We start from the raw sequence: 15297 nt of genomic DNA, 5'->3' as shown, positions 1-15297 counted from the left end.
GATACAGTTCTACACACCAGACCAGCCAGTGCACACTCAATCTCATATACAAACGGGCTGAAGACATGGGCCCTCTGTATCTGTTATGGACTCCGGGGGTGGGAGAGGAATGCTTCTGAAACATCACTGAAGAGGGACATCCTTTTCTCCAGCTTTGATCTAATGGACCAATTAGGAACTGTAAAACTATGTAATACTGGCAGAAAGATGGACTTCTATGGATGACTACAAGACATTTTCTTCAGCTTTAAAGTAACAGTACACACACCTCACTACCAGATTTCTTCCTTTACCACTTCTGTCTTTCCTCTTGACATAGTTTACTAGATCCCAGCGCTTGCCTTCATGTCCTCCCTTACTACTGGACTCCCATACATATACCCTCCCATTTTTTCACTGTATTTCAAAGGATCCTCAACATTGCAATGTTTGTGACTTAAAAAGAAGTCACAGCCTTTTTTATTTCAAGGTACCTTCCCAATGCTTCACTTTCAGAGTTCTTTGAATTGCATATCCAGACAGGGCACAGTATCTGTAGATAAACTGTAATTTGCACAATAAAGGACCATGAACCTATCTCCCAAGTCAGATTTCAAGGATCATTTGGTGCTATTCTGGTTGCGCCTATTAAGTGAAAATACTGAAAGCACTACTGTGTCTGTACGCTACTTTAACCCAGCAGAGTTAGGCACAAGAACAAAATAAGTGAGTTCTTCCATGAAGAAGCAGAAGAGAATGCAGCCCCCCTCCCCTCCACTCTTGGCATGCTCTTTTCTAGACAAAGGGATACACAAATCAGTAAAGGTTTGCGTAAGTGAGATAGATGTGTTCATTTATTTTAAGGTCCATGAATCTGTTCTCAGTTGGTTTATGACAAAATGAGGTATTCCTACGTGTGTCTTCATGCATGTGTAGACTGATTAAACTTCAACCAGCTTACATTCACTTTATAAACCAGGCCAGCTCAATCTTGAGATGTAGACAAACTCAGGGAGAGGGAGAAAATCTTTTTGGACTTCTGAAAACAGTTTGATGGAAAAATGCAAGGGACACGTGATACCCAGGAATGGGGCATTCACCATTGCCATGCTGATATACCATTCTATGCCTACACCCCACAGCCGTGCTGGCCATTTTACTCCTAAACCTTCTGTCAACCTTCCCATAACCATAACTGCTTCTCCAGCTGAAATTAAACATAAGCTATCCTATCCCATGACGGCTCTATTACAACTATTAGGAAGGGCTATAAAGAGAAACTTGACAAAATGCCTCTACTAATATTATCTCAAGAACTGTGGTTATACTCCAATAGCTAAAGTTCTGAGCAATGACATAAACATGAGTGCGTTTCAGGAAAGGGGCTTGAGGTTTGCCCAGGGTGTATGTTGTGCTGTAATTTTGCAAATAGTTTGCACTCCCCACCCAGAGGCAAGAGCACAACATCCGGCCAAGCACAACCCAGTTTTTCATAGGGAAGAGGACTGGCCTCTCCCTTCCATTAAGCTCAAGTAATCAAAGGAGAATAAGCCCATATGAAGACTCAACGCAATACTGGTGTTTAAAATGAAAAGGAAATTCTCCCACACATTCATCTGGTGGCTTTTTTTCACCACCTTCCCAGTCATCTCCCAAGAACTGAGGCTAGCATGCTACCTCAGCCTCAGAATGACTGTGACGTTGTGCCGACACAGAACAACGCACATTGGTACACTGAATCCTTTTCTGTTTGTGTTGTGTGCTGATTCTTTTTCCTGTTCTCTCTAACTTCCTGAACTTTCTTATAGAGTCTTGATTTTTACACCAAAATGAGTTCTGACCTCCTCCAGTGTTTTGATGTGCCTAAAATTCTCAGTGGATGTGAACTCTCGAACTACCCTTTTAGGGTACAGATCATTAGAAATGCATATACCAGCCAGTAAAACAAAAGAGAAAGAAGTGGACCTGTAAATTCCCTCACCATCAGGACCTTGGGCTTTCCAAATAAGGAAGGAAAGATAAAGCCACTCTGAGAATCTACTCCAGGAAAGCTTCCTCAGTTCCTCAGTGGAAACACAAGTGGTTTTTAAAATAGTTGACTGCAGAGCTGACCATAATAACCCAGTGAGACAAACCACCCCCATGTGAAGATCATGACAGCAGCTACACAGTTAAACGCTCAGTATCCAAGTCTCTCCCTGGGCGATTGAGATTATTTTTGGCAGAAAACTGGACAGAGATTGTAAAATGTACGCTTGTTTTCATCTAGCTCTTTTCTTGCTCTCTCTGAAACACACCTTTTATTTTATTTTAAATCTCTGCTCTAATGCAATCATGCTTCAAATTACAGACTTGGAGATACAGCGATTATAATGACTGCTCCTTACACTAACCTTGCTCCCATGTTGAAAGTCATTCCACCAAAAGCACATGGATGATACTTAGCAGCTCTCGATGAGACCACATGGCACAAGAACGTAGGCTGTGGGGACACATGGCTCTGCTTTGGGCCCCCCTTTGGTGGTAAAGCACACTCCTCCCAATGGGAGTAACAGGACAGAAAAAGCCTGAAACCAATAACTCTGTGCTATGCCTTGGCATTCAATTGTAAATAGAACTAAACAACAAAACCTGCTTAAAAACTGATGTCCCAGCATATCTTAATGTAAACTAAAATATATACATGTTCAGAAAGAGCAAACTCTAGCTCCCAAAAACCTGTTTGTCTCTTCTCCTCCTCTGTCTGGAAGCAATATGATTTGTTGCACGGAGAAATACAAAAGTGTCTTCTGATCCTTGTCTAAGGATCAAGATGATGTTCCTCGCTCTGCACTGGGGTTACTATTGTAACTTCACTTCTCTGGGAAGTTCAGCAAGTCCTCTTCAGCATCTCTCTCCTAATTTTTATAACAAGATTTTCACCACAGTGCACATACAGTAAGTGTGTTCCAATCCTACCTTCCATTGATGCTTGTACGCATGCTGCCACTTTCCAACTTCTCTCCTACTACTGCAGCTTCCTTCCTAATATCTCCCTCCTTCTCTCCTACTATGACTTCATTCCTTTTGCTGTGTTTCAGAACCAAAGAGGCACAAAGATTCCTTTCAAAACTCAGCCTGAGCACCAGTCTTTAGGTGGGATATCATAACACCATCTTTCATAGTCCTGGTACCTTCTTTCCCTTTATCGATTTCCCTTATCCCTCTCCTTGGACAAAGTATCTCCTCCAAAATACACCTCTTCCTGTAAGCAACCTTAATGACTCCTAGAGCATTACTTTCTCCCATCTCTTCAGCATAGTCCCAAAGAAAGCAATCCTGTAACCACAGAGCCAAAACGGTACAGGGGTAGAGCTGTTAATTTCATGTTGAACCTTAATACAATGACAGAGCCTGATTCCAGCATAAGAGCCTCGGTCAGCTCAAGCCTTTCTAAAACTACAGATCACCTATTCATTTCAGAGAACAAAATTTACTTAGAATCAATAACCATCAAAATTTATCTGCCTCCATCACCCACTTTACGGATGTTTGATACCAGTATTTTCCTCCCCAGCTCCTTTCTCTGCACAATTTTGAAACCTAATGCTTTCCCATTTTCAAAGGTAAAAGAGAATGGGCAAAGGAATAAGTCAGAGTCCCCCGGCCATCAGAGGGAGTTTGTACCACAGGGAGGTGGGGGCAGAAGGAGCAGGGTACTTACCCACTGCGGCGACCCACAGCCCAACCAGGCTCATGGCTGAGTGGGGCCGGGTGCGCGGCTCTTTCTGCCGGCTCCGCAGGAGCTCTGAGGCTGGGCTTGGGCTCGGGCTGCTTCGGAGGAGAATTCCCACCTCCTGCTCAGGAAGGCTCTCATGGGTCCTAGAGCCGTCGCTTTTTTCCACCCGCCCTTTCCCTCCTCCTCCTCTTCCTCCCTTTTTGCATACCGCTGCTGCACGATCAGCAAATCCGTACGGCAGTTGCTTCAGACATGAACACATCCATCTGTAAATTTTTTTAGGCATTAGTATTCACTAGGAGAAGCTGAATTCAGCATCTTCCTGGGCTGTTTCCCCTTCTTAGCCATCCCTTGCAGCTGCCTCGATGATGCCCAGAGACGCCTGCACCAAACTCTGTTGTACTTAAGATCACTCCCTAGGCGTGAAAGGCCGTTCACTGACTGCTCTGAAAGAGAAATTGGACCCCGTTACACAAGGCGGATGGCCATACCCACACCTCTCTTCCCTTAACTTCACTCATAACCACTTGCTCCTGAGCAAGACAGCCTCAGTCGGTGAGAGATGCAACAGGGACCTGCAGCGCAGCAGGGGTAGGTGCTCTGCCTCAAAGCTTTGTGCCTTCCCTCTTTAATCACTTTACTTGCTAAACTCCTTTTTCCTCTGGTCCATCAGCATTTCAATGACATTAGTTCGCTTTCAATCTGTTCACATTAGTTCTTCCTTCGCAGCAAGTATATTTTAAAACAGCTATTCTTTTTATAATCAGAATGTATTATTTCAGATTTAATTCTCCACAGACACCCTTGATCTGGATGAGGAGCGCCTTAGTCCAATTTATTGTGGACGTGGACCAAAATAATTCAGATTGGAAACTTGTGAATTTAATAGGGAGTACCTGAGTCTGAATAAAATACCATTCACACTGTAGGCACTAGAGAAATTTGGAGCTGACATGAATTAAACCCCTGATAGACCAGTATGTCTGGCACTTTCAAGGTAGAGACCTGCCTTCCATTTTTGATTATGATTCATAGATTAAATTACATATTTAGTGAATTTACTTAACCTCCTGTGAATCTTTCACTGATATCTATGAGCACCATGCATCGTTCAAGGGTAGAATTTACTTTTGTACTGTAATCATATATTTGTATCTCTGAATTTGCTCTTTGTTCAGCAATGCATTATCTCCAACAGATTTAGAGAGGCATATTTCTGAATGTGGCCCGGGTGATTTGGAGGAAAACATTCTGAGGCTCTCCCCTTCTGCCACACCAATTACAAAAGTATAGTAACAAGGCAGACAAACATTATTGGTTGTTTATTAACTAAGTTGGCACGAACTGTCACCCAAGCAAAGCAACAGAGCAAGAATAGTGTATGTTCCTAAGACAAATAAAATAAAATAAAACATTAAAAATAAGGCTGCCAGCTTTCCATCTCTTCATAAATAACTTTCTTGGCTGAGGCTCTGGAACTGCAAAGCAGGTAATTTTTTACTCCAATTGGTACAAAAGTAGAGGCAACTCAGGAATTTCTAGTTTCCTAAACTCTCCTATGAACAGAAAGGTTAAAAAAAAAATGTATCTGCAAGGAACTGCTAGCAGCAGAGACAGACAAAATAGCATTGTTTCTGACAATACTCAGTTTTAAAGCAATTCATATTTTCCATGGTTTTCAGTTAGTTTGGCCAACGCACATGAATTCTGAGGCTCAATTCACAAATGTGAGGCATTCTGTAAAAGTGAAATAGATGCATGTGATGCTTTTAAGCAGAGAGTAAAACCAGAGGAGAAGGTGACTAATATCTAAGAGCAACTGGCTCATTAGCCAATTTTGAGGGTTTGAGTCCTGTCTCAGAAAAGTAAACCTTGGTCTACTGGAATTCTGCAGTTAATCCTTGGCAAGGTTAGTCACATCTGTCAAGCAAAGGAAGTAAACCCAATCCAGAGAAAAGCTGGTATTAAAGGGAATCAAAGATTTTAAATATGAGAACAGGGCATGGAAAAAAAATGCTACACAAGAAAAAACACAAGAAGCTATGCATAGTGCAAAGACAATGAAAGTCAAACCAATGCCCAACATTTGGAAACAGGTGTGTGAACTACAGGCAAACGGCACTTGCCAACGGCTTGCAAGTGGTCAAAAGCATGTACAGCAAGATGAAAAACCACCAACAAAAAGGGAATGACAGCAACACCACTAATTCAAAGGAAATCTCTGTAGAAGTAATTAAGAGCAATGGACAATGCTGCATCAGCAGAGAACCGAACTGTCAGTCTGAAAGCAACTGTGACGATTACATGCTTTTAAATTGGGCACTGATGCACAAGCTAGAGCACTGCCAGAATCTGGATACTAGCAACTGAGAAAATGTACAAATCTTAAATAATGACCGTCTCTGGCTCAGCAAACCAGGAACAACCTACTGGAGCTCAGGAGAGGGAAGCTGGTATGCTTATCCTATTCTTACTTTCCTCTGAAGACATCCATTATCATCCACTGTTGCAAACACAATGCAGAGAGCAGCACTGAACTTTGATCTAACCCTGTAAGGGTGTTACTGTGTTTTTAAGGTTTACAATAACAGAGTTATCTTCTTTAACAATGCTAAATTCATCAATACTGGGGGAGATGCCTTTGCATGAACACCAGATGAAGCTATGCCATTGTCCACATAAAAATGTGTCAGGTCCTTACAGACTCCAAAAGTATGCACTCCCTTGCCAGTTATGGGTCCAAAACAACTAAAAATAGTAAAAAGATCTCAAAACCATTCAGAACCGGGTTGCAAGTTCCCCATGGTGGGGACAAGACAAGTTCTAACAAGATACTACCAGGAAAATTCCACAGAACTGAACAGAGATGAGGTGGAAGCACTTGACCACAGAGCAAGCAGAGCTCCAGCAATGGCATCTGGTCACTGCCAAAAAAAAAAAAAAAAAAGATGGAGTTTTCACTTACATATACACAAAGGCAAATTTTAAAGAGTGGAAAGTATTCCCCATATATCACTGGACAGGTGATTGATAGCAAATGTATTTCTGCTTGGGATGAAAAGCCGAACAAATGCTAATATAGCTTCAACATCATCTTTGGGAGATACTGTTCTCATTTGGGCTGTATTTGATACCAAAGGCACTTCAACGAAAGATACAGCACGTTTCAGAAAGTATATATGGTACAAAAGTCTGTATTGTGACATTTTGATCAAGGAAAAATATGAGAAAAATGCAGAGACTTCAGAAATCTTGCATGGAAAACAAGCTGTAGGGCAAAAGCTAAACAAATACCATGCAAATTCCTTATGATGGAAATAAAATCCTGCAAAACAAAGCCAATGTGGCAATATGATCTAGACTAGCCACACGAAGATAAAGGAGTACAGACTCATGTGAAACATGAGGTATGTAAAGAAATGTGTGATCAGTCAACCTGCCTCAGCATCCTGAATGCTATTCTACAAAACTGTCTAACAGACATAGGCTTTAGCTGTTACAGAAACATCTGGAAAACTTAAGGCATTAATCAAAGATGGCCCAGCCTAGAGATACAATATCTAAGAGCATAATTAAGTTGTCCTCGGATGATTCTACTGAGAATATTGGTAATTATTTCAGAGTTGTATAGTCAGACTTGGAGAGCAGTCATGTAAAAGAAATTGGGTGTTAGTGTACATAAATAAAGAAAGAAGCTTTGGCTTTTCTCCACAGCCATTAAAACTTCGCATCTTCATGCATGGAAGAACTGTGTGAGCTGAAACCGATCATAAAACTCCTTACAGCCTTAGGGACCTGGCAATTCTCACCCTAACCTTTCCCACAAACAAAAAGACTAAAAAAATATTTTAGTTTCAAATATATGATTTCAATGTTGCATAAAAGCTAAATGAGATGTGATGATAGTTACACACATGCTCTTTGGAATACTTGATAAAAAAACAATGACGCAAAAATATCCAGAACTAAATTTTATATGTTATACACACAAGCTCTTCAAAAAAAATATTATCTATCTGGTATCAGACTGAATGTGAACTTTGATTTCTGGTGATATTACTGAGGGCAAAACCCTGCATAAAGTAGCTGTGGCCACTGCCACAGATAATGCTAGTTGCTCCAAACGGTAACAGCTAATGGAGTGGCTTTACCTTGAAATAATAATAGGTAATAAGGAGTTAAATTTAATTGTTAAATAGGATTTTGTTTCACTGCATCAGAAATCCTCTGACATTAGAGAAAAAATATTTAAAAGGACACATCATAATATAAATATATCATAATATAAAAATATTTAAAAGCACAGAATCATTTAGGGATTTAAAATCTAAGAGGAAGACCAATGATATTTTACAACAGCTTCAAATCATCAGCAAGTTTGAGGAAATTGTTGGAGGTTGTTCCACATGCCAGAAGTATAGGTAAAGACATGAGTGGCAAAAACGGGGGGGGGGGGGAATAATAAATAGATACCCCCAGAGCAAAGCATGCAGAGTTTTGCCACTGCTGGCTGGGAGAAAACCAACTTACTTGTGTCCCAGACTGTCAAATTCATTCCCACATAGAATATAACATACCTAAATAGTCATTTGTGCACGTCAGTACCATCCTTGCCGTATTTTACAGTACCTGCATTAGTAATGTCTGACAACAAGACACCTTTAATGAATATGAGTTGCAGCAATTTGCAGTGAAGTACGTATGAGGCATGTCACTACAGCTCCCCATTATTTCCAGTACAACAGGTTGGTAGAAAGCGGCATCAAAATAATAAAGCACCTACTAATGAAAAAAGACAGAATCCATATTCAGCACTGCTAAATCGGAGCATGGCACCCGCAAAGCATGGTTTGTCATGCGCTGACATTTCGTTCAATGGAAATCTGAAACAAGAGTGCCTGTGCTGCTAGAAATGGATGTCAAGAGCCCTTGGGGACTTGCAGGTACCTAAGGAGACAGATGAGGAAAAACAGTAATCCAAAAATGACTTGGAGAACCTGGAGCTCCTGGCATTTGCTCAAGACATAAAGCTTGTAACCATGAAGGCAAAACAGCAGAAAGTCAGCCGAGACAGTTCCACAGTCATGGGAGTGTGTCACACAAGAAAACCAATGAAGAAAAAGGCCACTCTGTGAGTCAGTTTCTTAGCCATATAGCAATGCCAGGAAATTGCACTTTCTGAATTGCCTGGTGTATACAATTAGAATTAATGAGCCCATCGGCATCTGACAATATATATGACCAAAACATACTAAGAGCTTGCGGATGCAAAAATGCTCTTTTTTCAATAGCACCTTAGGCTCTCAGACCACCTGAATGACACACCGGTTCTTTCTGAGGCCCTGGATTTAAATCACAGCTCATCTACCATGGCAGTGGCTGGACCATCTGCTCTTGAAGCAACATCATGAGACTGATATGGGAGGAAAGAAGGCACTTGCTCTTTCCTGTGTAAAAATATTTGTGCTGATTTATCAGCACACATCTAAAATAGAATAACACACTATCTCCTTGAGTGTTCTCATAACAGCAAGAAAAATTAATTAAGAACATATAAAAACATAAAGAATATGCTGCAATTAAATGGTATTAATATTGTTAATGAATTATTGTTTATACTGATAAATATTAATTCTATCTGTGGAAGATTCAACACCATCTACAAATTAATGAAAAATGAGAATGAATAACTACTTCCAACTTACTGCCTAGGACATATATGCAAAGTAAGCAGTAGATAAGCTATCGTTTGACCTTGAAGCAGAAAATACATCATATTTCCTCATTTACCAAAAGAGTGTCAGAGTTAAAGACTTCAATTTGTCAGCTTTACATACATGCAGATGTTGAGGTGCATCCCTGAAGATGGTTATCTTTATACTCTGCAGTTTAAAAGGTACTGAAATACTTCTCAGTAATTAAGATGTATTTTCATCATGTTGGGTGAGCATAACTTAATTGCAACACTTATGGTTGTATTTTTTTTGTTTTGTATTGTTTTTAAGAAAAATGAAGATGAGGAACAATGGAAAGACTTTAATGCTAACTGCTAGTTATGTGGGTTTTTGTTTGTTTGGTTTTTAAAGAAACAGTCAAGACCTTCTGTAAAACCATTTAAACAAGCAGACAGTGGCTATAGTGACTATAAACAAAATTGGCATTTGATTAGCAACACTGCCCAAGTGATTTTATTGGCTGACAATGTGGATTATGCAGATTAAATGAATTCAAAGAGAATTCTTATTACATTTTTTCCCCATGATATAGTCACAGAATTTCATGCAAGTGTACACTATTATTCAGTCAGTCATTTCTATAACCAGTCCTATTACTCTTCAAGTATTTCACGTACATCTCTGACAGTTGCAGATGATGTAGTGTCATCACCTTCCCATGTTAATAATTTATTGGAAGGGGGGGTTGCATATTTCCAACATTCCAACCCTCTTATCTTATCTATTGTTCCAGCTTTGTGTATTCTTGAATTGAATCCATATGTTATTACTTAAGCAGGTAAGTGTCATTCCTTTCAACTACATTCCAGGCTGGTAAATGTTAACACTGTGCTGGCTTAAACATCATTTATGCTTCTCTCACAGTATGCTAAAAACATTCTTTAAGTTAATCCTAAAATTAGAAAAAAAAAAAAAAAAAAAAAAAAGGATCTTGTGGGCACTAAAGTTCATGACATAATGCATTCTTAGACAGGTAAGTTAAATTAAAGATTAATGGGAAATATGGGAAATATGGGAAATTGGTTTTATTTTTAAAAATAGATTAATATTCTGCATTCAAATTCTAGTTCTGTTAAATTTCAATAATTGATTTTTAAAGAGAGAATAACATTTATTCAAGCTGATGTTTGCCAATCTAAAAAATAAATTTAAGATTATACTTCAATTCATATGTTCGATATTTATACTTGAAGACAATAAAAAAAACCACCTGAAAAATAAATGCTATGCTAGAGGAATCAGTATTTCCTTTCAATGCTCTTCAAGGTATAGCACTATGTTTCATTTATTTTACATTATTTCCACCAAAAACTTACATCAGTCCCTTATCCTTCAGGAGAGTGTTAACACAGACTTTAAATCCCCTAGATGTCTTATTAAAGCTCATGTTTTTAGTCTCAATCTATTCCTTTAGGTCTAAAGACACTTTCGGCTCCTATACTGAAAAGCTGAAAAGTTGTTCTTGTTGACTAATGGATTTTATTACATATTAAAAAAAAAAAAACAACAGTTAAAAAAAAGTAAACTGCTGATCAAAATGATATCTATTAGTTCAGATTTTCTCAGTGAGAACATCAATAGCAAAGTACCAGCAGTAGTACAGATGTACAGTAGTTGTGTGCCTGGGTTCACGGTACCACATAAGGCTGATGTCCTAAGTGCCTGCAAGTCCAGCTTGGAGACAAATGACAGAAACAGCCTCTGCTCTCTCTACCTCTCCATTAGAAGTATGCCTGCCTGTCTGCTTCTCATGAATAGAAAAAAATACATAACAATGAGCGCGACTGATCCTTATATCCAAGGAGAAAAACGTTCTTGCTTCCATCTGCTGATCTGAGACCAAAAGACAGAAAAGGGCTTTCCACTGATGGAAGTAAAAAGGACAGGAAGAGAGAGAAAGAATTTCATAAACTTGATGCTTTGAGCTGGTCATGTGGCAAAGTGGTTTGTAATTGCACACTGTTCTAAGAAATCAAGGCTTACACTGATTTATTTTTTTTTTATTAGTATTTTTTTTAAATAATGGTCAACCACTACCGTGCCTGAATTCCCACAGAAATTGTTCTGATATTTCATTTCTGGGCTGTGAGGAGGCAACAGGCCACTTCACTCTTAGGTGTGTGGCTCAGTACTTGTAACTGAGTCGTACACACTCAATCTCAGCCAGTCAATCAACTCAATCAGCCATGCCATTATGTGCATTGTTGAGCCAGGAAACAGATGTGGCAGATCATCTGTATTCACTGCCTCCTTTGCTGAGGATCAGCATACAGCCTAGCAGAAAATAGTAAGGGCAGGGCCTACTTAGCCCTTGCCAGCTCCTTGCAACTCCTACCCCTGGAGCTACAGCAAAAGGCCTAGCAGTGATGCTGACCTGGTACTATTTATTTATTTATTTATTTATTTTGAGGGTGCCTTTGAGGTGGCTCCTGGAGATCTCTTGAACATCCTGCCTCAAACCAGTTGCTGCAGCAGCTTTGGCGACACACACACATCCCTCTAGGTCCTTACAAGCTTTTCCCTCCAGACTTTGTTAATGCAGCTGTTATTACATTAAGCAGCTATCGTAACAATAGCTGCTACTCAGACTGCTCATTAGTCACCTTCTAATGATATTATAGAGTCCATTGCATAAACACGAAAACGTGCATTTTTAAAGATCTCATTTCTTGGCTGGGGTCTTTCAAAAGCTTTTATTTCCTCTGTTTCTCTTCCTCCTAGTTCTGACAATAGGAAGATATATTCGTAGTCCTCAAGAACTTTGGCATTTAAACATGAGGGGTAGGAAAATGCACTGTTCTTTCTTGCCCCTTAGAAGGGGAACCTGAAGCACAGAGAGATAAGCATCCAAGTTTTAAAGGCATTTAGACACCTAGACAAGCAAATGACTATTTACAGAAGCAGTCCCATTAAAATGCAGTGTTTTTTAATGACCTTCACAGATTAGTATGGTCATGAAAATGCTTTCACCTATACTGAGAATTAATCCCTTGCAGAGATGGTCTTGAATCTTGTTGTCTGTGGTCTTGGCTTCACCAGACTTCCTTGGGGTCAGCTAAGTATCTAGGCTATATGAGCAGATACGCAACAGTGAATAAAATGCATTTGCAATATTTTAAGATGGTTTTCATTTCTAACTGATAGAAACACTAAATCTCCTAATACCACTATGCAAGATTAATCTAAACACAGTTAATGCTAGCAGACCAGATCTTATCCTGTTGACATGTAAAATACCATATTTTATAGAGGGCAGATGAAAGAGGCAATCCTGATACTATTTTTGAAAAGAAGAAAAAGTGCAATCCTAAGAGGGAGACATTTGCTAAGGATTTATCTGGCCCAATCTTTCCTATTTCATTTAACATGCTTTTAGTTAATTAGCTCAGAATGTCTTGTAACATAATGGAAACTATTGAACCAGTTAGCATGAAACGAGTTTGAAATGGTCTACACCACAATTAAGGGATTCCCATACAACCCAGCTGCTGCCATTTTTTTGGTCTTGTTTATTTTTAATTCACTGAACCTCTTATGATTTTTTTTTTAATTTTGTTGTTTTTTTCCCCTTCTTCCTCTATCTTATTATTTAATTATTATCACAGTCTTATGAATTGGTGTCAGTGAGTATAGATTGGTAGTCTTTACCCTTGACTTTGGAATGCCCAAATCTTTAGCACTCAAAATATTGCCACATGAAACATCTTCAAAGTAACAAGAGGCTTGATGATCACAGAACTGCTTCAGCTTGTCAAAGTCTTGGGCAAGTCCCACGACACTGGCAATCAGATCTACTCTTCATGTTGTTTCTAATTCAAAGAACTGATGCTTGCAGTACTTTTGTTCTTCCATTTCAGAAAGAGGTTCATAAGCCCAGAAAAAGCAATGCCTTACAATTTTCTTCCTGAAGTTTTACAATGAAAAGTATCTCTACTTAGTTTCAGCTTATGACTACACAGATCAAAGGAAATCCTGAAGAACCATATAAATATAGAAGAGAGGGTTGATGTTTTACACAGTCTGACTTCTTTTCAGATAGTGCACAATGGCAGGACACAAAAAATGTTGTGTTTCAGAAGCTGGATATAAAGGTGACAAGGTTGATAATAAGGTGAGATGCATCTTTTACTTGACCAAATTTAAAGCTAAAAAATAAAAAAAGTGATTCTATTTGCAATGAAATATCTTTTCAATGCTTTTCATCTCCACGAGTTTGGGACTGAATCAAAGACCTTCTTGCAGGCTAACCAAGCAGTTTCTAGGTTATTTTTCTGCACTCAGAATTCCTCTTAAGACAGCTTAAAAAGTGATGCTAAGTTGGTTTGCATAGCAAATAACAGGAAACCCACTCAGTTCAGTTCCCTACTAATTTTTTTCCCCTGTTCCCTCCCCCCCCACCCCCACCCCAAATTTTGTAATATACAGTCTCTCTCCCATTTATTTGTATTTGTATTTATATATTATATATATATATATATAAAACATAGTGTTGAGGAGCCCTAGACTTCTTCTGTGTTACCTGTTATACAGACAGCTTTTTCTTACTTCTTTCCTTCTGGATTTTCAAAAATTTATCTATTTACCCTCCATCTCCTTTTCTACTTAAGCTTTTATCATTCATTCATTTGGATACTTATTTCCTAACCTCTTCACCATTCCTCACTTTTTCATTTGAAATATATTAAACAAATTCTTACACTCTCAATTACAAACAAAGTAACATTCTATCATTTATCTAATATCTGCTGCTTTCCACTGAGGGAACTCAAAACATTTGACAAGCATAAGATATTTTTCTTAAGTCTTCATTATGTGCCACAGAAAGAAATTTAGGCAAAAGCCCTGCTATTGTCATAGTGGTCTAAAAGATTCCCACTGGTCTTTATTTGGAGCAGGACACCTAATTTCTAGCTAGAAGCAATTTTGGAGCCAGTTTTACATTTTCATCATGACATCATTCCTTCTTCACAGATGGTTAGTCATTATTTTTGTAAATTAAAGCCCACTCTGGAATAAGCATTTTACAGAACGCAGTCTAATGTCTTCAGATGATACTAGCGGACATTGCTGCACCAACAAACACTGCGGTGATTTACACGAAGCCTTTGATGATCCCATCCCAATACAGTGGCACCTGCAACTCTGACTAAGCATCTAACAAAATTAGACAAAAATTTTGGGTTAAAAGCTTGAGAACTTAGGAAGTTCAGGACAAACCATGACACAGAGAGAAGTTCCTGTTTTGAACACTGAACTATTCCAACAATAGTACATATAGAGAAACAGATTAAAGAAATAAACATGAATAAATGATGCAAGGTAGAATGATAAATTCAAGCTAAGGAATGCAACCAAAAACAATAACAGCTGCTGTCATTCTATCTGTCCGCATTCTGTTCAGTACACAAGTACACTGAAATACGTTGATTTAAAGAGGTAAAAGCAGCCAGGCAGCCACTAAGCAACGCTGTGCTAAGTGAGGTAGGAAAAAAAAATCCAGGCTGCATAAATGAAGGCCAGGTACATCCATGACAGATGTGGTATAGCCCATCACGTTTGTATGCACAACACTTGAATTATACAAGATTTCTGGTAGTTGGTTGTCACAGAGCTGTCAGTATTTCATTGACATTGGACTGAATGACACAGATCTCCAGACCGATGTAGAATAGCTGTTTTTATGGCTGCTGAGAACACCCATGTTCCCTTCAATGAGGAGCAACACTTAGCAGCAGTCTCTAGTAAACTACAAGCTGTATCCCGTGACTCTATGCTGATGCTGTTAAGAAGGAGCTAGTCGCTCAGTTTCAAGATCAAAATCCTAACTCTTTTGCTCAACTTTATACTTTGGTGTTATTAAAACTC

General features: G+C 39.0%; 1 protein-coding gene across 7 annotated transcripts in view; it reads right to left on the bottom strand.

Annotated features, from left to right (window-relative positions):
• LTK (leukocyte receptor tyrosine kinase) overlaps positions 1-15297 on the bottom strand; it is a 159148-nt gene that overhangs the window by 94111 nt on the left and 49740 nt on the right. For 3 of the 7 annotated variants that reach the window (XM_013192419.3, XM_048065201.2, XM_013192460.3), the window contains exon 2: positions 3683-4143. The exons of 2 other annotated variants lie outside the window; for them this stretch is intronic. In XM_013192419.3, the coding sequence (XP_013047873.3) occupies positions 3683-3983 (301 nt within the window). In that variant the 5' untranslated portion in view covers positions 3984-4143. Of the gene's footprint in view, positions 1-2937; positions 3490-3682; positions 4144-15297 lie in introns of those variants that run through there. 2 more of the 7 variants (XM_013192435.3, XM_013192479.3) reach the window with 2 other exon arrangements.

Source organism: Anser cygnoides, chromosome 5, assembly GCF_040182565.1.
Source record: "Anser cygnoides isolate HZ-2024a breed goose chromosome 5, Taihu_goose_T2T_genome, whole genome shotgun sequence".
Taxonomy (NCBI): Eukaryota; Metazoa; Chordata; class Aves; order Anseriformes; family Anatidae; genus Anser; species Anser cygnoides.
This window is presented reverse-complemented; position numbering and strand designations above follow the sequence as displayed.